We start from the raw sequence: 26,785 nt of genomic DNA, 5'->3' as shown, positions 1-26,785 counted from the left end.
GATCCGTGCGGAAGCAATGGGCGGTATTGGCTTATCCTCTCTGAAAAGTCCCAGCAGAGGCTTATGATCAGTCATAATAGTGAAGTGGCGGCCATACACATACTGGTGGAAACGTTTCACTGCAGAGACCACTGCCAGGCCCTCCTTCTCGATCTGCATGTACATTTTTTCCGCTGCAGTCAATGTGCGGGAGGCGAAAGCTATCGGCCGCTTGGCCCCGTTCTCCATCTTGTGGGACAGGACAGCCCCAATACCATACAGGGATGCATCACATGTGACGAGCAAAGGCTTCCCAGGATCATAGTGGGTTAGTAACCCAGACAACGACAATTGTTGTTTTACCCGCCGGAAAGCGGTTTCTTGCGGATGACCCCAAACCCAGGTGTGATTTAGCAGAAGGAGCAACGGGGCCAGCGTAGTTGCCAGATTGGGGAGGAACGTCCCGTAATAGTTTACGAGGCCGAGAAACGAACGAAGATGCGAAGTGTCAGTCGGAGCGGGGGCCTGTTGAATCGCGCGCACCTTCTCTGCGATGGGGTGGAAGCCTTTGCGGTCCACCCGATAACCCAGGTAGACTACTTCCTTTGCCTGAAAGATGCACTTTGTGCGACGTAAACGGACTCCAGCCTCCAAAAAGCGTCTAAGGACAGCCTCCAGATTTTCCAAATGTTCCTGCTCCGACGTCCCTGTGATCAAAACGTCATCTAAGTCGACAGCGACACGCGGAAAACCTCTCAAAATGCCCTCCATAATGCGTTGAAAAATAGCGCAGGCAGAGGATAATCCAAAGGGCAAACGTGTATATTCATACAGGCCCCGGTGTGTATTAATCGTTACATATGGTCGGGAGGCAGGGTCTAGCTCCAACTGTAGGTAGGCGTGACTCATATCTAATTTGGTGAACGAGAGTCCGCAAGCTTCGCGTAGAGCTCCTCTATTCGAGGCATTGGATATCGGTCGAGTCAGGAAGCCGTATTCACTGTAAGTTTATAGTCGCCGCACAAGCGAACTGTGGCATCTGGCTTCATTACAGGTACAATTGGTGCTGCCCAGTCAGCGAGACTAACGGGCCTGATAATACCCAAAGTTTCCAAACGAGTGAGTTCCCCTTCTACCTTCTCGAGCAAGGCGTAAGGCACCGGGCGCGCCCGGAAATAGCGCGGCGTGGCTCCTGGTTCAACTTGGATACGGGCTACGGCCCCTTTTATTTCCCCCAAACCGGGCTGGAATACATCTGGGTATCGTCCTAGCACCTCAGTCAACCCTCCACAAACTGTTTGGAGGATGTGCTGCCACTGCAACCGCAAATGGCGCAAACAGTCCAGACCCAACAGGCTGGGCCCATGGCCGCGCACCACGATAAGTGGGAAACGCCCCTCCTGGCGTCCATAAACAACAGGGGTCATCGTCGTTCTTGCAATGTCCAATGGTTCGGCAGATTCGGCAGCGCCAGCGACTGCGCACCAAGAACAGTCTCTTAACCCTCAGGGTCTTACTTGCCCATACGAACCCCATAATGCTCTTGCTCACTTGCTTGAAAAAGGCCTTAGGGATGAGAATAGGCAGACACTGGAACACGAACATGAACCTAGGGATGATCGTCATCTTAACGGACTGCACCCTACCCGCCAGGGAGAGTGGCAACATGTCCCATCTCCTAAAGTCCTCCTCCATCTGGTCTACCAACCGCGCTAAGTTGAGCTTGTGCAGGACCCCTCAACTCCTGGTCACCTGGATTCCCAAATACCGGAAACTCCTCTCCACCCTCTTGAGCGGCAGCTCCTCCAGCCTCCTCTCCTGACCCCTCGCATGCACCACAAAGAGCTCACTCTTCCCAACATTGAGCTTGTATCCTGAGGAGTCTCCAAACTCCCTAAGGGTCTGCATGACCTCTGCCATCCCCTCCACTTGATCTGCAATATACAAAAGCAGGTCATCGGCATATAACGAGACCCGATGCTCCTCCCCTCCCGGGACCAACCCCCTCCAGTTTCTAGACCCCCTTAGTGCCATAGCCAGCGGCTCAATTACCAGGGCAAACAGCAGGGGGGACATGGGGCACCCCTGTCTCATCCCACGGTACAACCTGAAGTGCTCTGACCTTAGCCGATTCGTCGATACGCTTGCCACCGGGGCCTGGTATAACAATTTGACCCACCCTATGAACCCCTCCTCCAACCCAAACCTGCCCAGCACTTCCCACAGGTACTCCCACTCCACCCGATCAAAGGCCTACTCCGCGTCCATTGCCGCCACCACTTCCGCCTCCCCCCCCCCCCTCCGAGGGCATCATGATCACATTCAGGAGCTTCCGCATATTCGCATTCAACTGCCTGCCCTTCACAAACCCTGTCTGATCCTCATGTATCACTCCTGGGACACAATCCTCAATCCTTGTGGCCAGGACGTTCGCCAACAACTTGGCATCCACATTAAGGAGCGAAATCGGCCTATACGAGCCACACTGCAGCGGGTCCTTGTCTCGCTTGAGGATAAGCGACATCAGCGCCCGAGACATCGTCGTGGGAAGAATCCCTTCCTCCTTCGCCTCGTTGAAGGTTCTCACCAACAACGGACCCAACAGTCCCACAAACTTCCTATAGAATTCGACCGGGAACCCATCCGGCCCTGGGGTCTTGCCCGCCTGCATACTCCCCAACCCCTTAACCAGCTCCTCCATCCCGATCGGGACCCCCAAACCTTCAACCTGTCCCTCCTCCACCCTCGGGACCTCAATTGGTCCAGGAACCGCCGCATTCCCCCCACCCCGGGGGGTTCTGACTTGTACAGGTTCCCGTAGAAATCCCTGAAGACCTCATTTATTTTGGCCGGACTTCGCACCGTGTTCCCCCCTCTATCCCTAATTCTTTCAATTTCCATCTCCCTCCTACGTAGCTGATGCGCCAGCATCCGGCTCGCCTTTTCCCCATACTCGTACGCTGTCCCCTGCACCTTCCTCCACTGGGCCTTGGCCTTCCCTGTAGTCAGCAAATGAAACTCCGTTTGGAGGCTCCGGCGCTCCTTCAGCAGCCCCTCTTCAGGGGAATCCGCGTATCTCCTATCCACCCTCAGTATCTCCCCCACCAATCTCTCCCTCTCCATCAGAAGGAGAATTCTAGCAACCACAGCATTTTGTATACTATTTACAACCTGCTTGATATAGAACTTGTTTCTGAAACACAGGAGACCAGAAAACCTTTACTGAATATGATAAATAGCTATTTTTTCTGTGCTGGCTGTTTAGAAGGCTCAAATTCATTTAGGTTCATTATATTTTTTTCCATATAACATACATAACACAGTTGCAGCAGAATAAAATATTGACAACAGCCACTGCATGATACCTCTAGCTCTGAAAATATTGTCAGAGTTTTGTATTAGTTTTATGCAACTTGTTATGTGCCTACTGGGTAATGTTCTATGCCTTATAACAAGATAAGGAATTGACATGGAATTTACAGTTCGGTAACAGCAGTTTCAAGCCAACTTTGCCTGTCCTGGTGTTTATGCTCCAGACTAACCATTTTCCTCTCTATTTCATTTGTACTATCTGCATAATCTTCTATTCCACTCTCCCTCACCTAAATAACTAGCTTCCTCTTAATTGCATCTATGTTGTTCACTTCAGCTATTCCATGTGGCAGCAGTTTCCAAATTATAACCACTCTATGGATTAAGAAGTGTCTCCTGGGTTCCATCATTTGATTTATTTGTAACTATTTTAATTTAAGACCCTTTATTGTCATATGTAGACTTAGATTATCACTGCAATGATATCACTATGAAAAGGCCCTTGTTGCCACATTCCATCACACAAAGTATTGCATTTTTAAGTCTGGTTACCTTGCATTGCTACATTTTACTTGTGAATGTGTAAGCCTTGGATCCCTTTGCTCCACCGCATATAGACATTTATTTTCTATTAATGCCTCACGGGTGTATTGAAGTTAATTAGCTATTTAGTCAATTCTGAAAGTTTACTAATGCTTCTTGTGTTTTTTACAATTTCTCTCTATATTAATTATACCCCACCCACAATTTTGTGTCATCCACAAATGTTCCAATTATATTTCTGAATCCAAATCATTTATGTAAATGTTGAATAGTAGTGGTCCTAGCACTGATCCTTGTGGAACATCAATTCCCAATTATTTCCAGTCTGTATAACTGCCTTCAACCACTACTCTGTTTCTAATTTATCGTCAGCTTGCTATTCATTCTACTATTTGTCCCCTGACCCAACACACTAATCTTAGTCACGGTCTACCATGTCACTTTGAAGATCTAAGTATATTACACTACTCTATTATTCTTTCTGTACTTCTTCAAAAAGTTCAATAAATTTGATCAACCCTTTTTAAATCCTTGTTGAATGTTCTTATATTTTTCTGCTGCTGGATGCTCTTTCATTTCTTCGAGTAAAGAATCTATTTCTTTTCTATCGCTCATGTTAAGCTAACTGGTTTATACCCTTGGACTTGTTCCAGCTCCCTCTATTTTGAAATATAAGAATAACAATAGCCGTCCTCTGGCACTATACCATTTTCCAATGAATTTTCATAAATATATAATAGTGCCTCTATTATCTGTTTCTTAGCTTGTTTTACTATGCACAGATGTAATCAATCTGGACCAAGAACATGCAGGATTTTTTAGTTCACTGAGAAACAAATTGAAAGGAATGGACATCTAAGGTCAAATAGCATTATTTTTGTTCCCTGATTTCTTTGTACATAAAGGTAAGTTAATAAAACGTACAGTGAAGGTTATATTACAGTAGCAGTAAGTTGTTAAAAGGTACAGGAAAAGTTACATTATAGTAGCAGGAAGTGAAAATGACCCATAATTTTAAAATGTGAATCTTTTCTTTTATAGATACCCTTTTCATTTCTGTTGACTCCACTTTTTAAGAATCAGAAGATTGCTGGCTTGGTTGGATCATTAATGCTGATGGGGTTTGGATTGTTTAGCCTTCCTACTGTGCTGGTCAGAGATTTTCCAGTGTCTGCTGTGTGGGGACTTTGTTTATTCTCCCCTAGTGCCATAGCCATTGGAATTGCACAGGTATTTAGAAGCCGGGAATTGATTTCGTTGGACAGATATGTTTTATTACTACATGCAGTGTCCAATATCTCCCATTCCTGCCCACTGGCCATCGCATCATTCCTGCTGCCTTCGAGCAGAAATTAGATATGGAAATTTAAATGAGACCAGGTTTAAAATGGCCTTTAAAATGGTGCAATCATCCATTCTTCTCACGCACACTGCCGCCACCCCACCCTCAATATCACACTCTCCATGCAGGAGCCCGGTTGAACGCAGAGCTTAAAATGAAAATTTCTTGTACTTTCAACATTTATTGCTATACTGAAGGGTAGTTCTTATATTTTGTTTCAGTTCTGAAACAAGCCAAGTAAATTGGGTTATTTTCAATGTCAGGGTTTTTTTCTGTTTTGTAAAAAGGTATTGAGCTGGATTTTGCTGCATAATTGCAGTGTAGCTAACAAACTGTTGAACAACATCTGATGATTTGCAATTTGAAACCCATCAATCAAACAATTCACATTGGAGATTGTCAACGCCAGTAATGCCAACTATACTTTATTGCTTATTATACCACGAGCAGTCATGGTATTTTGGCTGAAATTTCTCTTATCAAGTAGAATTTGTTGTTTTGCTTTGTTTGCTATCTTACTCGGGCTGGTAGGTAACCAGTTACTCCTCTTGCCAATACCACTTGGGCTACGTGGAAGGGCTACATGGGGGTTCTTTAGAGTACTGGGGGTAGAAAGAGGAGGGAATTTTCCTTCCTTCAAAATGACCCTACGCTGCTACCTGACCTTAACTGTATCGGACCAAAACTGTCCTCATCCATATCGGGAGAAACAATTGATCGCTTCTTCCTATCTCCTGCATGGCAAAGTTGAGATTGGTGATTGTATGTTTTGGTGATTGGTTCCATGAACCCACATATCACTGTGCAATGCATTATACTAATGCAATGTTTAATGAAGCAATCATACCAGGTAATCTTGCACAACAATCTCCTCAGCCCTGTAAAAACCATTTTAATCTCCCCTCGTTGAGCTGACAAATGAGTATAGTCTGGGCAATAATTGAATCTGTGTATGACATAAATAAATATCCACCCAGAATTTCATTATGGAGTTGAACTGATCCCATTGGATTTTCTTAACTCTGGAATTGCAATGCTCTGTGATTTTGAATTTATCAATGTGTTAGAGCTGATAAACTTTGCCTAAATTATTTCTGGCATTTAGAATTTAAGCAGTTATTTTTGACCAAAATGGCCACTGTTTCCAGTATGCACAAAATATTTTCTGGATAGAATGACAACTGTACCACTAGTGATTGTATTAGTGCATTGTTGGTTGCTGTCAGTGGAAATGTTCCTCCCTTTTTCCCTTCCACCCCGACCCTGAAATTTGTATAGAAACTAATGTAAATTTAGTTACTTTTCTCTAAAATGTTATTCATGTTGTATGTTGTGCATTTGGTTTTGTTTCTTGTTGGATTTTATTTTAACTTGAGTCTTTTTGTTCCTAGGTTGTGCTTCTTGAAGCTACTGGTGGCGGTGCTCAACCCTCAAATCTGTCAGCAAGCCCATTTCCGTTGTATATCCCACTTTTCATGTTAGTCCTAGACAGTTTCCTGTATCTGCTTGTGGCTGTGTACCTTGACCAAGTCCTCCCAGGTATTTGAGAATACAATTAATACAGTGATTTAATCTTCCGGGCACATCTGAACAGCTAAATATTTTGTTCTCTATGGATGCTTTATTGCTGGGTGCAGTTCAATATCTAAATAATTCACAGATTGGTAAATTGGTGTATGAGACAAGAGTTTTCAGGAATCCATGCCAGTTGCAGAAGAGTGCAACACCCTGCAAAATAACAGTTGATTGGTCACTGTTTAAAAGTGAGAGAGTTCAAAGGAGTTTTTAAATATTGTCTGGAGATTTCAGTCAGTTTTTAGTTGTTTAGAAAGAAAGACTTTCCTTGTATGCTGGGGTAGGGCTTTAGTCAACTTGAATATTTCAAATGAAGTTCTAAATGTGCAAGTAAATGTTTTTTGGGTTTTTTTTTAACAAACAATTTTATTGAGGTATTTTTGGCATTGTAAACAGTAACAATATACATTAATGTGCAAATATCAATTCCAAAAACATAGCGCAAATCACAGTTCCTCTCTCGCAAATAGACCCGCCTATTCTTCCCCCCTACTCTCCACTATTCTACCACGCCCCCGCTGACGATTAGTTCCCCGCGAAGAAGTCGATGAATGGTTGCCACCTCCAGGCGAACCCCGGTAGTGATCCTCGTAAGGCGAACTTGGTTTTTTCCAAGCCGAGAAAATTTGCCATGTCCAACAGCCATACTTCGGTCCTTGGGGGCTTTGAGTCCCTCCAGGCCAACAGTATTCGTCGCCGGGCTACCAGGGAAGCAAAGGCCACAACGTCGGCCTCTATCCCCTCCTGGACTCCTGGGTCCTCCGACAACCCAAAAATCGCCACCCTTCTTTTCAGTACCTGGGACATGACGCCCGCAAATCCCTGCCAGTACCCCCTGAGTTTTGGGCACGCCTAGAACATGTGGATATGGTTCGCTGGTCCTCCCGCACATCTAGCACACTTGTCCTCCAGCCCAAAGAATTTACTCATCCGGGCCACCGTCATGTGGGCCCGGTGAACTACCTTGAACTGAATCAGGCCGAGCCTGGCACATGTTGCGGTTGCATTTACCCTCCTCAGAGCGTCTGCCCATACGCCTCCCTCCAACTCCCCACCAAGCTCCTCCTCCCACTTGAGTTTCAGTTCCTCGGTCCCTGTGTCCTCCGCTCAGTATAAATATCCGAGACTCTCCCCTCTCCTACCTCTCCCCTGGAAACTACCCTGTCCTGGATCCCCCTTGGTGGAAGGCGTGGAAAGGACGGGACCTGTCTACGTACGAAATCCCGCACCTGCAAGTACCGAAAGTCATTTCCCCTTGCCAGCCCGAACTTCTCCTCCAGCGCCCTCATGCTCGCAAAGCTCCCTTCCAGGAACAAGTCGCCCATCCTTCCCACCTCCGCCACGCTCAAAACCCACCGTCCATCTTCCCCGGGACAAATCGGTGGTTGTCGCATATTGGGGACCAGACCGACGCTCCCACTTCCCCCGCATGCTTCCTCCATTGGCCCCAAATCCGCAGAACCGCCACCACAAGAGGGCTGGTGGAGTACCTGGCCGGCGGGAGCGGCAGAGGAGCCGTGACCAGAGCTGCCAAGCTGGTGCCCCTGCATGAAGCAGCCTCCACCCGCTCCCAAACCGACCCCGTACCTACCATCCATTTCCTTATCATGTATATGTTAGCCGCCCAGTAGTAGTTGCTGAGGTTCGGCAATGCCAGTCCCCCTTCGCTACAGTTCCATTCCAGCATCCCCCTCTTTACCCGCGGGGACTTCCCCACCCAAACAAATCCCAGGATGATTTTATTGATCCTTTTAAAGAAGGACCACGGAATGAAAATAGGGAGACACTGAAAAATGAACAGGAATCTTGGGAGGATCGTCATCTTCACCATCTGTACTCTCCCCGCTAGTGATAGCGGGAGCGCATCCCATCTCCGAAACTCGCTCCTCATTTGCTCCACCAGCCTAGACAAGTTCAACTTATGCATCCTGCCCCAGTCCCGCGCCACATGTATCCCTAAATACCTAAAACGTTCCCCAACCAGCCTAAACGGTAGCTCCCTCAGCCTATTCTCCTGACCCCTCGCCTGCACCACAAACATCTCGCTCTTTGCCATGTTCAACTTCTACCCCGAAAACCGGCCAAATACCCGTAGGATTTCCATAATCCTGTCCATTCCTGCCACTGTATCCGACCTTGTGTTCTACACACCCCCCCCTGACCATTCCCTTCCATCCCCTTGCCGCACTCAGAGCAATTGCCAGCGGTTCAATGGCCAATGCAAACAGCAATGGAGAGAGGGGGCATCCCTGTCTTGTCCCACGGTATAGTCGAAAATACTCAGATGTGGTCTCTCTGAGCCCCGGTCATGGCGACCTCCCTCCCCCCCCTCGGGGCTGCGCTCTTTCCCAGTGTCTACCCCCCGCCGGGGCCCCGGTTCTCACTCACCCAGCAGCAGCGCGGCCTCGCAGACGCGGCTCACCTCAGCCCGGCTCGGGAAGGAGCTCTGCGGGGAAAAAGACACCCGTTACCCCGGCTCAGCCCGGGCCCCGCTCCCCCAGCCCCGGGCGCAGGCTCACCTGCGCCGGCGGCAGGTAGCTCCTGAAACTCGGCTTCGAGCTCTTCATCCCGGAGACTGGAACCGCCCGGGGGGGGGGGCACGGCGGGGCCCGAGAGAGTGGCGGGGCCCGAGAGAGGGGCGGGGCCCGAGAGAGGGGCAGGGCCCGAGGGCGGGACGGGGCCCGATAGACGGACGTGGCATGGTGTGGGGCCTGAGAGGGGCGGGGCCAATTGGGTGGGCAGAGCTGGATTGGGCCTTTTGTTGGGGCAGGTCCAGGGTGAGAGAGACATGGTGAAGGAGGTCTGAGGGTGAGGGGGGTCTGAGGTTGAAAGGGGTCAGAGGGTGAGGGGGATCTGAGGGTGAGGGGGATCTGAGGGTGAGAGTGGATCTGAGAGTGAGGGGAGATCTGAGGGTGAGGGGGTTTCTGAGGGTGAGGGGGGATCTGAGGGTGAGGGGGGATCTGAGGGTGAGGGGGGATCTGAGGGTGAGGGGGGATCTGAGGGTGAGGGGGGATCTGAGGGTGAGGGGGATCTGAGGGTGAGGGGGATCTGAGGGTGAGGGGGATCTGAGGTGAGGGGGATCTGAGGGTGAGGGGGATCTGAGGGTGAGATGGGATCTGAAGGTGAGATGGGGTGTCTGAGGGTGAGGGAAGTTTGAGGGGGAGGGTGTGGGGTTTGAGGGGGAGGGAGGGGGTGTCAGGGTGAGGGGGGTCTGAGGGTGAGGGGGGTCTGAGGAGGAGGGGGGTGTCTGAGGGTGAGGGGATCTGAGGGTGAGGGGGGGATCTGAGGGTGAGGGGGGATCTGAGGGTGGGGGGGATCTGAAGGCGGGGGGATCTGAGGGGGGGGGGATCTGAGGGTGGGGCGGATCTGAGGGTGGGGGAGTCTGAGGACGAGGGGGGATCTGAGGGTGAGGAGGGGGGATCTGAGGGTAAGAAGGGGGGTATGAGGTTGAGAGGGGTCTGAGGGTGAGGTGGATCTGAGGATGAGGGGGGATCTGAGGATGAGGGGGGATCTGAGGATGAGGGGGGATCTGGGGGTGAGGGGGGATCTGAGGGTATGGGGGGATCTGAGGGTGAGGGGGAGATCTGAGGGTGAGGGGGGATCTGAGGGTGAGGGGGGATCTGAGGGTGGGGGGGGAATCTCAGTGGGGGGGTCTGAGGGTGAGGGGGGATCTGAGGGTGAGGGGGGATCTGAGGGTGAGGGGGGATCTGAGGGTGAGGGGGGATCTGAGGCTGAGGGGGGATCTGAGGGTGAGGGGGATCTGAGGGTGAGGGGGGATCTGAGCGTGAGGGGGGATCTGAGCGTGGGGGGGGATCTGAGGGTGAGATGGGATCTGAAGGTGAGATGGGGTGTCTGAGGGTGAGGGAAGTTTGAGGGGGAGGGTGTGGGGTTTGAGGGGGAGGGAGGGGGTGTCAGGGTGAGGGGGTGTCAGGGTGAGGGGGGTCTGAGGGTGAGGGGGGTCTGAGGGTGAGGGGGGTGTCTGAGGGTGAGGGGATCTGAGGGTATGGGGGGGATCTGAGGGTGAGGGGGGATCTGAGGGTGGGGGGGATCTGAAGGCGGGGGGATCTGAGGGTGGGGGGATCTGAGGGTGGGGCGGATCTGAGGGTGGGGCGGATCTGAGGGTGGGGGAGTCTGAGGACGAGGGGGGAACGGAGGGTGAGGAGGGTGGATCTGAGGGTAAGAAGGGGGGGTCTGAGGTTGAGAGGGGTCTGAGGGTGAGGGGGATCTGAGGATGAGGGGGGATCTGAGGATGAGGGGGGATCTGAGGATGAGGGGGGATCTGGGGGTGAGGGGAGATCTGAGGGTATGGGGGGGATCTGAGGGTGAGGGGGAGATCTGAGGGTGAGGGGGGATCTGAGGGTGAGGGGGGATCTGAGGGTGGGGGGGGAATCTCGGTGGGGGGGTCTGAGGGTGAGGGGGTATCTGAGGGTGAGGAGAGGGGTCTGAGATTGAGAGGGGTCTGAGGGTGAGGGGGATCTGAGGGTGAGGGGGATTTTTTTCAAAAAAAACCTCAAATGTCATCCTGTTCGTCCTTACACTAGCCTCCGGGGCCTGATATAGCAGTCTAACCCAGTCCACGAAACCTTCCCCAAACCCAAACCGTCCCAGCACCTCCCATAAATAGTCCCACTCCACCCGGTCAAAAGCCTTTTCGGCATCCATTGCCGCCGCTACCTCCACCTCTCTACCCTCCGCGGGCATCATAATCACATTGAGTAGCCTTCTTCGGTTGGCTATCAGCTGCCTGCCCTTTACAAACCCCGTTTGGTCCTCCACAATCACGTCCGGTACACAGTCTCCGATTCTGGACGCCAGGATCGTGGCCAGTAGTTTAGCGTCAACTTTAATCAAGGAGATTGGCCTGTAGGACCCACAGGCTTCCAGATCTTTATCCTGTTTTAGTATCAGCGAGATGGTGGCTTGCGGCATCGTCGGGGGTAACACACCATTGTCCCTCGCCTCGTTAAACACCCTAACCAGCATCGGCCCCACTATCCCCGAGAACATTTTGTAGAACTCCACTGGATACCCGTCCGGCCCCGGGGCTTTACACGACTGCATGGCCTTCAGGCCCCCCATTACTTCTTCAGCCCTAATCGGGGCCCCCAGCCCCTCTACAATCCCCCTGCCCACCTTTGGGAAGGTCAGCCCATCTAAGAAGTGCCTCATCCCCTCCAGGTTCCGAGATATACAGCTTGCTGTAAAATCCTATTCAATCCTGCCAGGTCTCTAACCCGGTTCTCTGCCCCGTCCACTATCGCCCCTATTTCCCTGCCCGCCTCCCTCTTCCTAAGTTGCTGTGCAAGCATTCTACTGGCTTTCTCCCCTGTGGTGGTATGTATTAGGGGTAATACGGTACACCAGGAATGCCGAGCAGCTATTGGAGGACAGATGCTGGATCCCGATTGGATCCTCCACCTACTGGGCTCCACCCAGATAGGAGGGATATAAGAACCTGGGTAATCCCCGCAGCTGCATTCTGTGAGTGAGCTGCTGGGGAACGTGTCTGAACAAGTCTGCTCAATAAAGCCTCGATTGAAGATCTTTACGTCTCGCCTCGTGTGTGATCGATGGTGCTACATCCCCATACTCATTTCATACTCATACACCGCATCCCTTGCCTTTCTGAGCTGCTCTACGGCCTTCCCAGTCGATAGCGCCCCCAGCTCCACCTGCAGTCTCCGTCGTTCCCTAAGTAGCTCTGCCCTCGGGGACTCCGCATATTCCCTGTCCGTCTGTATCATCTCCTGAACCACTCTGTCCATCTCCGCCCTGTCTGTTCTGTCCCTGTGGGCTCGGATTGAGATCAGTTCCCCTCTCACCACCGCCTTCAGCACCTGCCAGAGCACCGCTGCTGAGACTTCCCCTGTATCATTGACCTGCAGGTAGTTCTGCATGCATTTCCCCACTCTCTCACACCCCCCTTCATCTGCCAACAATCCCACCTCTAACCTCCATTGTGGGCGCTGGTAACTTTCTTTGCAGACCTGCAGGTTGACCCAATGTGGAGCATGGTCCGAAATAGTGATCGCCGAGTATTCTGTATCCCTCACCCCCTCCAAAAAGTCCCTACTCATAATAAAGAAGTCAGTACGAGAATAAACCTTGTGAACATGTGAATAGAACGAGAACTCCCTCCCCGTCGGCCGACTGATTCTCCAGGGGTCTACCCCCATATTTGTTCCATGAACCCCCTCAGTTCCCTTGCCATTGCCGCGACCCTGCCCGTTCTGGAGCACGACCGAACCAGGTCGGGATCAAGGACTGTATTAAAGTCCCCACCCATATTCAGCTTGTGCGCATCCAAGTCGGGGATTTTCCCCAGCAGCCTTTTGATGAAATCTACATCATCCCAGTTTGGAGCGTAAACATTCACTAGGACCACCTTCACCCCCCCCCCCCCCCCCCCCCCCCCCCCCAACAAGCTTACCCCGGACCATGAGAAATCTACCACCCCCGTCCGCAACTGTGCTGTCCGCCTCAAATTGAACCCATTTGTTAATCATGATCGCAACCCCTCTGGTCTTAGCGTCAAGCCCCGAATGGGAGACCTGGCTAACCCAGCCCTTCTGTAATCTAATCTGGTCCGCCACTTTCAAATGTGTCTCCTGCAGCAACATTACATCCACCTTCAGAGCCCGTAAGTGCGCGAACACACGTGCCCTCTTGACCGGCCCGTTTAACCCTCGAACATTCCAGGCGATCAGCCTGGTTGGAGAGCACCCTGCACCCCCCCAACGCAAAAAGAACCCGTACAGCCCCCAAGCACCCAATAACTTAACCTTTAATTATGACTTTGGCTTTAACTTTAAAACTTTTCAAACAGGCAACACCCCAAATTTTAAGTAAAGGAACATGCTGAACGACATCGCTAACATGAAGGGCAACCCACAAACAAATGCAAACATCCCTTGAAACACTCTAACTTGAGACCATGGGTCCTCAGTTCGGCACCAGTCCATGCCCCTTAGCGAACGTGACCTTTTTAAACAGGATCTCTTTAATTTGTCTGTCGGCTGCCCTCCTTCTGGCCACCTCCTGGCTCAGATCCTGATAGATGCGCAGGACACTGTTGTTCCATAAGCAGCTCTTCGTGTTCTTGGCCCACTGTAGGACCCGCTCCTTGTCCACGAACCTATGGAACCTGACCACCATCGCCCCCCCCCCGCACTCTGTGTGCCCTGTCCAGCTCCAACGGACGCGGGAAGAAATCATCCCCTACCAGCTTCTGCAGCATGGCTGCCACATATGCCGTGGCATCCACTCCCTCGGCCCCCTCCGGGAGCCCAATGATTCTCAGATTCTGCCGGCTGATCTTCTTTAAATTCCTCAGTTGCCTCAGAAGAATGATTGTCTTAACCTGTTCTTTCTTCCTGTTGGCCTGATTTGGTTTTATCATTGCTGCAGTGCTCAACTAGGTTAATGTATGGTTAGTGTTTTCAATAAATATATGTAGTTGTTTGGTGTTTGTTTCAGTAATTGAAATATTTTATAATGCTTTAGCATTTATAGTACTGCACCCAGGAAATGTTATCATTAGTTTCCTTCCTTTGCCCATTTAGGTGAATTTGGTCAACGTCAACCTTTCTTCTACTTCCTTCAACCCTCTTATTGGTTCCATAAACAGAAACATTATGATCATATTGATGCAATTAGCGAAAATGAATTTTGCCCTGGACCTGAGTTTAGTGAGGTGGTGGAAGCAGTACCTGCAGAGCTTAAGGGAAAAGAAGCAATCAGGTAAGAAGAGCATCTCAAAAAAATTAGGCCATTTTGGAAGTTTGATCCGGTATTGAAAACCTTGGCGACGATTTTGCGCTCGCATTAGACATGTACACAAATGGCGATGTAGGCGCAAAATCTCTCTCAAATCGGAAAACGAGATTCTTGCTGGCAAGATCTTGTTTTCCGATTTTCCCTGCCCCTCATACATGTTGTACATTTGAATAAACATTAATGTAATTAGCGGACCCCCACCATATGTTCCCCAACATTTAGAACTCTCTTCCACGTCGGCAAGGTTTACAACCGCTTTTTAAAAATATGAGGCAGCCGAGGGGAACCCACCGATGGTGCATAGTAATTGTAGCCCCCAGGGGGAGAGGGACAGGGGTACTGGCACCCTGGCAGTGCCAGGAATGGGCCCTCTGAGGAGCTCCTTTTGGAGGGGTAGTTGCTCTTATGTGTGTGGGGGAGGTTGCCTTGGTGTTTGTGGGGGAGGTTAGTGCAGATGGGCATCCCAATCTCTGTGGAGCTGACATTGCTGGTTGTATCAAGCCCTGCCCTGCCAACATGATGGCGAAAACCAAGCCTCCAGATTGTTTGTGTACAGAGTGCTATAACATCTGGGGAGAAAAGCTGCACATCAGTTTTCTCGCCTCAGCCAGCACTCTGTTCACAAGTGGAATGTTCTGCCTCTTGTCTTTTTAATTGATGGACTTCCTGGATTCAAATGTAGCTATAGTAGACTAATGGACACTAAGTATGTTAAGCAGGCCCCTAAGCTAATGAAAAATTTCAATAAAATATATTTCAAAAAAACAAAGAAGTGGTCTTTCTGGTTTCTAAGTAGATATTGAAATGTGTTGTAAAACAGTTTCCCTTGGCCTATGAATTACATTATTACATGGGGAAGTCATATTGACTGGGGTGAGCAATACACAGGTGGTCCTATGTGCCAAGAATTGAGTTACAGAAAGGCTCTCGGGCATTAGTTAGCAGATAGAGTTTGCCATGAACTGCATGTATTTATTTATTCATACAGTAGAATGGTGTGCATGCAACTAACAATTACCCTGCAACTGAGAGACAACAAATTATATGTCCAGTACGCTTCCTGTGTGCTTCGAAAGTTATAGATTTATTTCACAGAATCAGAATTTACAGTGCAAAAGGAGACCATTCGGCCCATCGTCGGAAAGAGCACCCTACTTAAGCCCACGCCTCCACCCTATCCCCGTAAACCAGTAATCCCACCTCACCTTTGTGGACACTAAGGGCAATTGAGCATGGCCAGTCCACCTAACCTGCACATCTTTGGACTGTGGGAGGAAACCGGATCACCCGGAGGAAACCCACACAGACACGGGGAGAACGCGCAAACTCCACACAGACCCAACCCAAGGAGGAAATTGAAACCGGGTTCCATGTGCTCTGAGGCAGCAGTGCTAACCACTTACCGTGCTGCCCTTGTCCCCATGTACAAATTGATCACCATTTAGGACAAAGCTTCTGCATCCTGGCTAACATATAAATCGAACAACAAGACCCGCTCTTGTAGTCAATTTTTCAGACCTACATCTTGAAGTGAGGAAAGGGAAGTTGACTACCATCCTAGCTCTTTCTTTCAGTTTCAGGAGAAATTTCTTGATCCAGAGCGCGGTTAGAAGGAGTAGTTGAGATGAGTAGCATAGATGCTTTAATGAGAACATGACGAGTCCACACCCGTGTAAAGAATTAGATTTATTTACAATATGATATATACAGTGCCCAGTAACTCCCTCTCGGGTTTTTCTTTGGTCGGAGCCTTACTAGCCGACGTTTTATACATTGGTTAATTAGAGTTCCCCATCCCTCGTCGGGCAACTCGTACTATGCAAGGACCATGGGGAAGATAATCATTCCCACACCGTAGGTCCCATGCGGGATAATACAGATGCATTTAAGGGAGCTGGATAAATATATGAAGGAAGGGGGGAATAGAAGGTTGTGCTGATGGAGTTGGATGAAAAGGAGTGAGAGGAATTGAGTAAAAACAATGGCATGAACAGTTGGGCTGAAAAGCCTGTTTCTGTGCTGCATATTCTATGGATATCTATGTGACTTGTTGGCCACAAACATTAAAGAGCTGCTTCACCTTGTTATAGTTGAGAAGCAATTTTCCTTAATTGATCTACATAAATTAATTAACAAATGCTGAAATGTTCCTTGTTTGTAGTGGAAGCTCTGCCTTTATTGTGCTCCATTTGTTGAGACTTGCTCACTTACAGTAGAATTCCATTAGTAGAAATGTTTAGCAGTGCTGCCAAAATTATGCCTACAACAAATATGTAAATCAATCAATCCAATTAATTTTTTGTATAGTTCTTTCATTTTTAATGGTGATGGAGGGAGACAATGGCTCAGCAAATATTTCTTGTAATGTGAGCTTATTGTTCTGTTCATGTATCTATTTATTAACAAATAAAATCACTTAATCTGTACAAACCTCCGTGAGTGTGTTTTTTGCTTTTACAGGTTAAATGGTGTTCACAAGTTATATAAAGGGAAGGAGAAAAAGATGGAAGCGCTGAAAGGTTTGTGTCTCTGGTGACTCTGTGCTATACTGATTGTTTCACTATTTTTAGTACCAGTATAATGCCTGGTAATTCTATGCACTGTAAAGATGATATAAACTACCTATAGTCTGAATACCAATTTGCATAGTATGTTTATCCATGTGGCTGTCAAATATTCACAGAGTCACAGAATAATACTTGCAGAAGAGGCCCTTCGGCCCATCAGGTCTGCAGCGACACCTGAAAAGCACCTGACCTGCCTACCTAATCCCATTTTCCAGCACTTGGCCCATAACCTTGAATGTTACGACATGCCAAGTGCTCATTCAGGTACTTTTTAAAGGATGTGAGGCAAGCTGCCTCTCCCACCCTTCCAGGCTGTGCAGTCCAGACTGTCACCACCCTCTGGGTAAAAACGTTTTTCCTTAAATCCCCCTTAAACCTCCTGCCCCTCACCTTGAACTTGTGTCCTCTTGTAACTGACTCATCAACAAAGGGAACAATTGCTCCCTATCCACCCTGTCCATGCCCCTCATAATCTTGTACACCGCGATCAGGTCACCCCCTCAGTCTTCTCTGCTTCAGCGAAAACACCCCAATTTATTACTTTCCATTAATGATTTTAATACTTTTTGCGCGAGTGACATTTCAACATGTAAAATATCATGCTACTAGAGATCTTCTGCCTGAGTTCATTTTATGAGTGACTGATTCCATCTCTATGACATGAAAACAAACTATTCCAAATAATTCAAAGCTGCTTTTTAAGCATTGTCCTTTTGTTCCAGTTCATCTGAAGAACGTAGGCAGGACTTTGCTTTTGAAACTGAGGCGTCCCCTATTGAAATATTTTATATTTTCTGCCCTATTGCATCCTAGTGTCTCCTTGTATCATCTGTGTTCCAGAAGGGCCAACAATGGGTGACTTGTTCTCAGACTACACTAATTTTGCTACAGTATTTACTTTTAGTGACAGCATGGTGGCATAGTGGTTGGCACTGCTGCCTCACAGCTCCAGGGTCCCGGGTTCAATTCCGGCCTCGGGTAACAGTCTATGTGGAGTTTGCACTTTCTCCCCGTGTCTGTGTGAGTTTCCTCCGGGTGCTCCGGTTTCCTCCCACAGTCCAAAGATGTGTAGGATAGGTGGATTGGCCATGCTAAATTGCCCCTTAGTGTCCAAATGGTAAGGTGGGGTTACTGGGTTACAGGGATAGGGTGGAGACGTGGGCTTAAGTAGGGTGCTCTTTCCAAAGGTCGGTGCAGACTCGATGGGGCGAATGGCCTCCTTCTGCACTGTAAATTCTATGATTAGTGTTCTACGACAGCAGACCATAGTGATGCTCTCAATAACTGAGGACAAATGAAGATCAGAAAGGAGCTGAAGATCATGGGCGGGATTCTCCATTGGCTGACATCGTAATCGGGAAACGCGATTGGGCGGAGAATAGGATCCAATGCCAGAATCACGGCAGGCGCCGTTTTGACGCCAAATCGCAATTATCTATCACCTCGACAGCGGCGTCAATGTGGTCTGGAATGCACGTACAGTAAACACCGTTTGCATATCATTAGCGGGCCTGACCTGGTATTCTCCGCCTCCAATGGGCCTAGTTCTCGACGGCGCAGTTCACTTGTGCTTTTAAAAATCGTGAAACCGGCGTTGTGGCTGTTGAGGGAGAGAGAGGGGGTATGGGAAGTGTCCAACATCGCCATAGTTTGCTGATAGTTGTGGCTCTGGCCAGGGTGATTGGGCCAGGGCTGTAGGGGGAGGTGGGCTGTGGGGTTGCGGTGGACGGCACGGAACACCAGTACCGCAGCTGGCATGGCAGCCATGCAGCTGCGCACGCCGCTGACAGCCGACTGTGAACCGAGGATCACGGGACGTGTGGGTATTCCCCCAGCCAACCCATCAGCTGTCTAGGCATGCTCCAGCACAACCAGTGCCATCTTGTTGGTTGTGATGAGTGTGTGTGGGGATTGTAATGTGTATATGCGGCTGCAGCTTGTCAGCCTCCCGAGCGTCAATCACAGACCCGGCGAATCCGGCACCATTTTTCATTGGAATCGATTGAGTTCCACATGGTGCTAGTGCTAGCCCCTCCACAGTCGCTGAATCGACCCAGGTTCAGCTCCGGTTTTTCTGTCGTGAAAGTCCACAAATTCTGCCCCACTTAGTCTCAGAAATGGAGTATCCCACCCCATTTATTTTACACATCAGGTTATGATTTGGAGGCCACTGCCTGGAAATATGGAGGTTTCAGATTCAATAATAACCGTGGCAAAATATAATTAGATAAAAATGAGGAAAGAACATAGGAGTCAGAATAATTAAATAGTTCTTGCAAAGAGTGGATACAGATTCAGTGGGCCAATGATTTCCTGTGCTGTATGTTTCTATGAAATCAAAACTTTCCTACTTATGTACATTTCTTGTTTGTCCTGTTTCAGGGTGGATTAAACACTCCTGACCTCTTGGCTGGTGACTGATCCAATAGGACTCAAAGAATGGTAGCATTGTGGATAGCACAATTGCTTCACAGCTCCAGGGTCCCAGGTTTGTGTCCGGCTTGGGTCACTGTCTGTGCGGAGTCTGCACATCCTCTCCGTGTGTGCATGGGTTTCCTCCAGGTGCTCCGGTTTCCTCCCACAGTCCAAAGATGTGCAGGTTAGGTGGATTGGCCATGATAAATTGCCCTTAGTGTCCAAAATTGCCCTTAGTGTTGATTGGGGTTACTGGGTTATGGGGATAGGGTGGAGGTGTTGACCTTGGGTAGGGTGCTCTTTCCAAGAGCCGGTACAGACTCGATGGGCCGAATGGCCTCCTTCACTGTAAATTTTATGAAAAGCTAAATGTGACTTTCTTTTAAGGGAACAAGGAAGAAAAAATATTGTCTTTAGAATTCATGCTTTTCATGTGCATAATATACTTTTTTTCAGGTTTGTCATTCGATGTTTATCAAGATCAGATTACAGCACTACTGGGCCACAGTGGAACTGGAAAAACAACATTAATTAGCATTCTCTCAGGACTATGTCCTCTGTCAGATGGTAAGAAAGAAAGTGTCATTGCACCATAAAGAACAAAATCTGAATTTATTTCCCATTGTACTGAGTCCGCATACCTATTTAAACTAACAAAAGCAGGGGCAGCATGGTGGCACAGTGGTTAGTACTGCTGCCTCACGGCGCTGAGGACCTGGGTTCGATCCCGACCCCAGATCACTGCCTGTGTGGAGTTTGCACATTCTCCACATGTCTGCATGGGTTTCACCCCCAAAACCCCAAAATGTGCACGGTAGGTGGATTGATCATGCTAAATTTCCCCTTAATTGGAGAACAAAGAATTGGGTACTCTAAATTTATTTTTTTAAACTAACAAAAGCTGACCGTTATTTTAAGAATAAAAATAAAAAATGCTGGAAAAACTCAGCAAGTCTGGCAGCATCTGTGAAGAGAGAAATAGAATTAATGTCTCGAATCCGTGTGACTCTTCTGATTCAAAACATTAACTCTGTGTCTCCCTTCACAGTCACTGTCAGGTATGCTGAGTTCTTCCAGAATTTTAGGAAAGTTGATATGGTTGAAACAAGGACTTCCTGTAACTTAAACCATATGTATTCCCAGTGAGAACTCGTGACACAAGATGTATTCACTTCCTTTGCTGCACAGAAAATGTTATTTTCAACTCAACCAACTTCAAATGAAGAAGCAGAGGGAATAAAGAAGGCTATAAGGGACCAGGGAAATGGGGGAGGACCTAAATAGATGTGAGATGTGAAGCATGGGGAAAAGGGACCAAAGAACAAAGGAAAGAGAACTGAGGATGAGATGGGACAAGTAGCAGAAGAGACAATGGGCTGGATTCTTCTGCCCCGCCTGCTGCAAGATCACCACAGGCGGGATGAGGATCATGTAAAGGTCCATTGACCTCGGGCGGGAATTTCCGGTCACCGGGCTGGCGCAGCTGGAGAATCCCAGCCAATAAAATTGCAAACAGCAGGAAAGGTGGGAGTACTCTTCGTTCACTTCAGTTGGCAATGTCAGGATGGTAGTGGGCAATATTCCCCAGCAGAGTGGGGTAGGTGGCACTAAGATTCTCTCTCACTGGGGTAGGGCACAAAGTGATTGTTTTTCCTTCGTTGGCTGTTTCGTCTATAAATAAATTAAATTCCATTAAAATCAAATTTTCATGTTTTAAAATCCAGAAACATTTATACGTTTTGTTCACTTCACAGAATGTCATGCTACAGCAAGCTGTACTGCAATATACAGTAAACAATTCCATGCACACAATTTTTAGGTCATAAGACATAGGAGCAGAATTAGACCATTCGGCCCATCGAGTCTGCTCCACCATCCAATCATGGCTGATATTTTTCTCATCCCCATTCTCCTGCCTTCTCCCCATTATCCCTGATTCCCTTATTAATCAAGAACCTATCTATGTCTGTCTTAACCCCTGATCCCTTCATTAATCAAGAACCTATCTATCTCTGTCTTAACCCCTGATCCCCTTATTAATCAAGAACCTATCTATCTCTGTCTTAAAGACACTCAGTGATTTGGCCTCCACAGCTTTCTGTAGCAAAGAGTTCCCCAGATTTATCATCTACTGGACCTTCATTAATTTCTTCCTTGGTTGCAGGGAGAAGGAGCAAAGATGTATGGTTATTTTCTCCTGAGCAGTAAGGGGCCTTTTCTTCCTAGTTGGACCAAGACTTCTTCAGTTTTGAGTTTGTTGAATCTCAATATTCCTAGATTGGATTCCAACACTTTTTATACACTTCAGAGATCCTTGTCCTTCAACGTTTTACTGCCCTATTGTCTCAGCATTTTTGGGAATCTCAAGCAGCAACCAAAGTTAAATTAAGGGCCTTCACAGCTAGCCTTTCACATCACATTGTTATATCCCTGGTTTGCCCTTTGAGGTGACAATGGCGATGTTCGTCATCTGGGGTTGTTGCTAGGGGTTCGCTGGGTATGTAGGCGACTGCTAAGGCTGCACTCGGAGGCTTCAGCTGCAAATAGAGCAGGATACTGCACACTATTTAGCTTTGTATGAGTTGTTGACTCAGGATTTCTTCTCCTTGCATTTTTGGTTCTGCCTCTGATATTGACAGGTGCAGAAATCCTGGACGAGCTTCTCCCAAGACTTGAAGCTGATTTTAAAACTCCTAAGTGGAGCCTTTTCAGTATCCTTGCAATGCTTCCTTGGCCCTTGACGTGAAAGTGCACTCTAGACTCAAGATCTCCCCAGAAGATTTGCTTTGGTAATCAAATGTCAGGCATTGCAGCTACGTGGCCTGTTTTAATTGTGACTGTTTCATGTGCGGATGCTTCCATGCCAGCTCGGGTGAACACCTCAGTATTTTGTCCTGCCATCTGATCTTCAGAGGCTTCTGAAAGCAGCACAAGTAAATGGTATGACACTGGTACTGTACCCAGGTCTCTCATGTGTAGAACAAGGTGGGCAGGAATATTGCTCTATAGACTTTCAGTTTGGTAGGCAGACCCACTCCTCTTCATTCCGAGACTGATGTTTAAAGTCTGCTGAAGGTTACACTTGCTTTGGCAATTCTTCCATGTGTCTCATCGTTAATATGGACAGCTCAAGAGGGTGTGGTGTTGAGTTATGTGAACTTATTCAATGCTGACAGATTCTGGTCATGGAACATAGAACATACAGTGCAGAAGGAGGCCATTCGGCCCATCGAGTCTGCACCGACCCACTTAAGCCGTCACTTCCACCCTATCCCCAAAACCCAATAACCCCTCATGACCTTTTTGGTCTCTGAGGGCAACTTACCATGGCCAATCCACCTAACCTGCACGTCTTTGGACTGTGGGAGGAAACCAGAGCACCCGGAGGAAACCCACGTAGACACAGGGAGAACATGCAGACTCCGCACAGACAGTGACTAGCGAGGAATTGAACCTGGGACCCTGCCGCTGTGAAGCCACAGTGCTAACCACTTGTGCTACCGTGCTGCCCTATGGACTGAGACATTGGGCTCAAGACACGACTTTTCTAGAGCTTGCTGATACAATACTGCAGTTTTCTTCGTGCTGATCGTAAGACCAAAGCGATAGCATGCATTGGAGATCAAATCCATGCTACACTGCATGTCCAGCTCTAAAGCGGCGGCTAGAGCATGGTCATTAACAAATGGGTAATCGTGGAGTATGTCCCTGGAGACATCGATCTTTGCGCGGACTGACCTCAGATTTAGCAGCTTCCCATCCATGCAATATTTGATGTTGATGCCAGAATAGCCAACATGGAAGGCATGAAAGAGTATTGCACAGAAAAACATGCTGCAGTGAGTTGTTGCTAATACACAACCCGGTGTAACTGCAGTTGTAACTGGGAATAGGTCAGAAATCTCACCATCATCCACGGCATGCACGAGAATGCCATCATGGAAGTGTCGAACTATTATGATGAATATCTCAGGGCAGCCAAATTTCTCCATTACCTTCCAAAGGCTCTCATGGATGACTGTATCAAGGATTTTTGTCACATCAACAAATGTGAGGTGCATGTTATGTTTTGGGAATTTATTCTGGAGTTGTCTAATTGCAAACACGATATCAGTGTTCCCTCAACCTTTCCTGAAACTACCTGCTTCTCTGGCAGCAGATCAGGTTGAGATGTGGCACTATGTAGTTCAGAAGGATTCTGGTGAAGATTTTACTGTGAACAGAGGAATGGGATTCTCCAAGGTTTTTGCAAGATAGGAAGAGCCTTCGGTGCACAGGTGGACAATGGGTCATATTTGTATTCTTGCGGGATGGTTCTTTGCTCCCACATTGACTGAAAGAGTTCAGTGAGCTTCTTGATTTGCATTGACATCCAGCCTTGAAGACTTCAGCTGGGATAGCATCAGCTCCTGGAGTTTGTCATTAGACAGGAGTTTGATTATGTTTGTCATTTTTAACAGGGTGGGAGGGTCACCAAGAGAACCCTGGTGACTACAATTTATTCAACCAAGGACCTCAGGAATTTTAAATAAAATTAAATTTCACCTGTGTTACAACTCTGGGTCAAGTGGGCTGGAATTGACCGTGCACTCGCCCAGGATGCTGTGACAACCAGGCAGAGGGACAGGCAGCATGTGCATGTAACAAAAGCCATGTGTGGCACTGGTCACTGGACTGACCAGTTCAAAGCTAAACATCAAGATCCCTTAGGTGCCCCAGGGAATGAAGGTCCAGAGCATCTCAATGTCTCAAGCCTCAAACAGATAGTCATGATTGAATCTCTCAGAGAAACTCAAGAGTTGGCACACCAAAAATGAACACACTGCATGGAGGATAACTGGGTGTCCTTCAGGGACAGTTGGTGGCAATCTGTGGCAGCCTGTTGATTGCCTCTTCATTGATGGATAATTGTTGATTAAGGGCATGGTTAATATGTTTTGTCTCTCTAAAATTTGGGCTTTTTTTGTGATAATGTTGACCCATCGGTACCAAGGATTGGTGATGAACGAGCAGAATTATGGTCACTGAGAGATTTCAGAGCATTGTAGAATCTCTACTTTCTGATTCAGCCAAGTGTCAAGCATCATCTTGAGCTTGCATTTAACAGTCCTGCAGATGTTTTGGAGGCATTGGGCTTCGAAAGCGATCAATTGTCCTTGAGGAATACTCTGTTGAGATGAAATTTCTTCGTCAGAATTTTCTGGATTACCTCAGTTTTCATCAAACCGATCTTGATGCTTATGAGAGGTAGGGCCAGGGGCCTCTGACCCTAAAGGACGCCCAGTTATCCTCCATGCAGTGTGTGTTCATTTTTGGTGTGCCAACTCTTGAGTTTCTCTGAGAGATTCAATCATGACTATCTGTTTGAGGCTTGAGACATTGAGATGCTCTGGACCTTCATTCCCTGGGGCACCTAAGGGATCTTGATGTTTAGCTTTGAAATGGTCAGTCCAGTGGCCAGTGCCACACATGGCTTTTGTTACATGCACATGCTGCCTGTCCCTCTGCCTGGTTGTCACGGCATCCTGGGCGAGTGCACGGTCAATTCCAGCCCCACTTGACCCAGAGTTGCAACACAGGTGAAATAAAATTTTATTTAAAATACCCGAGGTCCTTGGTTGAGCCCAATAAATTGTAGTCACCAGGTTTGTAACTTTAGCACAAGTAACCTTTTATTATGTATAGTATTATAATTAAATGGACAGAAAATGTAACTGACTATCTACTACCCCTTTCCCAAAACTCCCGTCCTAACTACCCCTACTCTATATATACACACACACACACACACACAGACAAACACCACAGAGGGGAAGGGTCGTGGAAAAGGAAAAAAATATGAACTAAAATAAAAGGATAAAGATTCTTGATGCACTGGGATGATTTTCAGTTCGCATCTTTCTGAAGTTCAACTTTCATTTTGATACTTATTCCTTCTAGGCTTGAGATGGTTTTCACTGGCAAGAGTGTCTACCTTCTTTGCAGACTCAACATCATTCCAGGTTCACAACAAAGGATACGCCAGGCACTCACTACTTTCAGAACAATGAAACAGTTCTTTCACTTCAGGAAGCAGGAGAGACAGAGAGCGCTCCTTTCACTTCCATGGTCAAAATGCTTCTTCCCAGTTTTCTCAGAAAACATCATGCAGGAACCAATCACTGACTGTTGTCAGGCAGAATACTGTCCCTGGCCAACCCACCGGTTGCCAGTTAACCAATTGATCCGACTCCCTCCAAATCTGGTTCTTCAGATATACGGTGTCAAGGAGTCTAGCCAAAAACAAAACCTGAGAACGCAGGCTGCTTCAACCTCGAGTATTCTGCTTAAAGGCACATTCCTATTATGGGTCTACGGACCAAAATAATAAAATAACATTTAAAAAATGGGAACAAAGGAAATAAACAGGAAGGACTCTTATATGGTGATGACGTAGTCAATTAGATGCCAATGCATAGCATGGGGGATCATCCAAGACATCTTGTTGCGTTTAGGGAGGTGGAAGACTATGTTGGGGACTAAGAGCACCTCAGCACACATCTTCAGCAGGAGGGAACCATTATCGTTCGGTAGGGCTACCAATCCCATTTTTTTCTGATGACCCCCTTCTCTCACCTGGTGATCTGCACCAACTCTTGCACATAATTTTGTGAAGTAATGTTATGTTGACAGCTGCACTAACTAGTGTAATACTGTTTGAATGTTGTGTCACATTTTTAATATACAATCGGAAGATCACATTTTTTTTCTTTATTTATCCATGGGATGTGGGCTGTGGGCTGGGCTAACATTTATTACCGCTGAACTGAGTGGCTTGCTGAGCTATTTCAGAGGGCAAAGAGTCAACCACATTGTTGTGGATCTGGAGTCATATGAAGGCCATGGGCCATAGGATGGCAGATTGCTTTCCCTAAAGGGTATGAGTGAATCGGCTGGGTTTTTACGACAATGGTTTCATTTTTTTTTTTCTTTTTCTTTTCTTTTTCTTTTTTCCCCCCAGCCCAGCCCCCCTCTCCCACCAGCCCAGCCCCTCTCTCTCCCCTCGCCCGCCCCTCTCTCTCCCCCCCGCCCGCCCCTCTCTCTCCCCCCCCGCCCGCCCCTCTCTCTCCCCCCCGCCCGCCCCTCTCTCTCCCCCCCGCCCGCCCCTCTCTCTCCCCCCCGCCCGCCCCTCTCTCTTCCCCCCCGCCCGCCCCTCTCTCTTCCCCCCTCCGCCCGTCCCTCTCTCTTCCCCCCCCCGCCCGCCCCTCTCTCCCCCCCCGCCCGCCCCTCTCTCTCC

At 48.2% G+C, this 26,785-nt stretch overlaps 1 protein-coding gene across 2 annotated transcripts in view; it reads left to right on the top strand.

Annotated features, from left to right (window-relative positions):
* The window catches only part of abca5 (ATP-binding cassette, sub-family A (ABC1), member 5), a 186,891-nt gene that overhangs the window by 64,679 nt on the left and 95,427 nt on the right, over positions 1 to 26,785 (top strand). For both annotated transcript variants that reach the window (XM_072483424.1, XM_072483422.1), the window contains exons 8-12: positions 4,876 to 5,064; positions 6,568 to 6,715; positions 14,314 to 14,491; positions 16,988 to 17,046; positions 19,966 to 20,076. In XM_072483424.1, coding sequence (XP_072339525.1) covers positions 4,876 to 5,064; positions 6,568 to 6,715; positions 14,314 to 14,491; positions 16,988 to 17,046; positions 19,966 to 20,076 — 685 coding nt within the window. The remainder of the gene's footprint in view (positions 1 to 4,875; positions 5,065 to 6,567; positions 6,716 to 14,313; positions 14,492 to 16,987; positions 17,047 to 19,965; positions 20,077 to 26,785) is intronic.

This window comes from Scyliorhinus torazame, chromosome 18 (genome assembly GCF_047496885.1).
Source record: "Scyliorhinus torazame isolate Kashiwa2021f chromosome 18, sScyTor2.1, whole genome shotgun sequence".
Classification (NCBI taxonomy): Eukaryota; Metazoa; Chordata; class Chondrichthyes; order Carcharhiniformes; family Scyliorhinidae; genus Scyliorhinus; species Scyliorhinus torazame.
The sequence above is the reverse complement of the archived record's forward strand: the minus strand, read 5'-3'. Positions and strand labels throughout refer to the sequence as shown.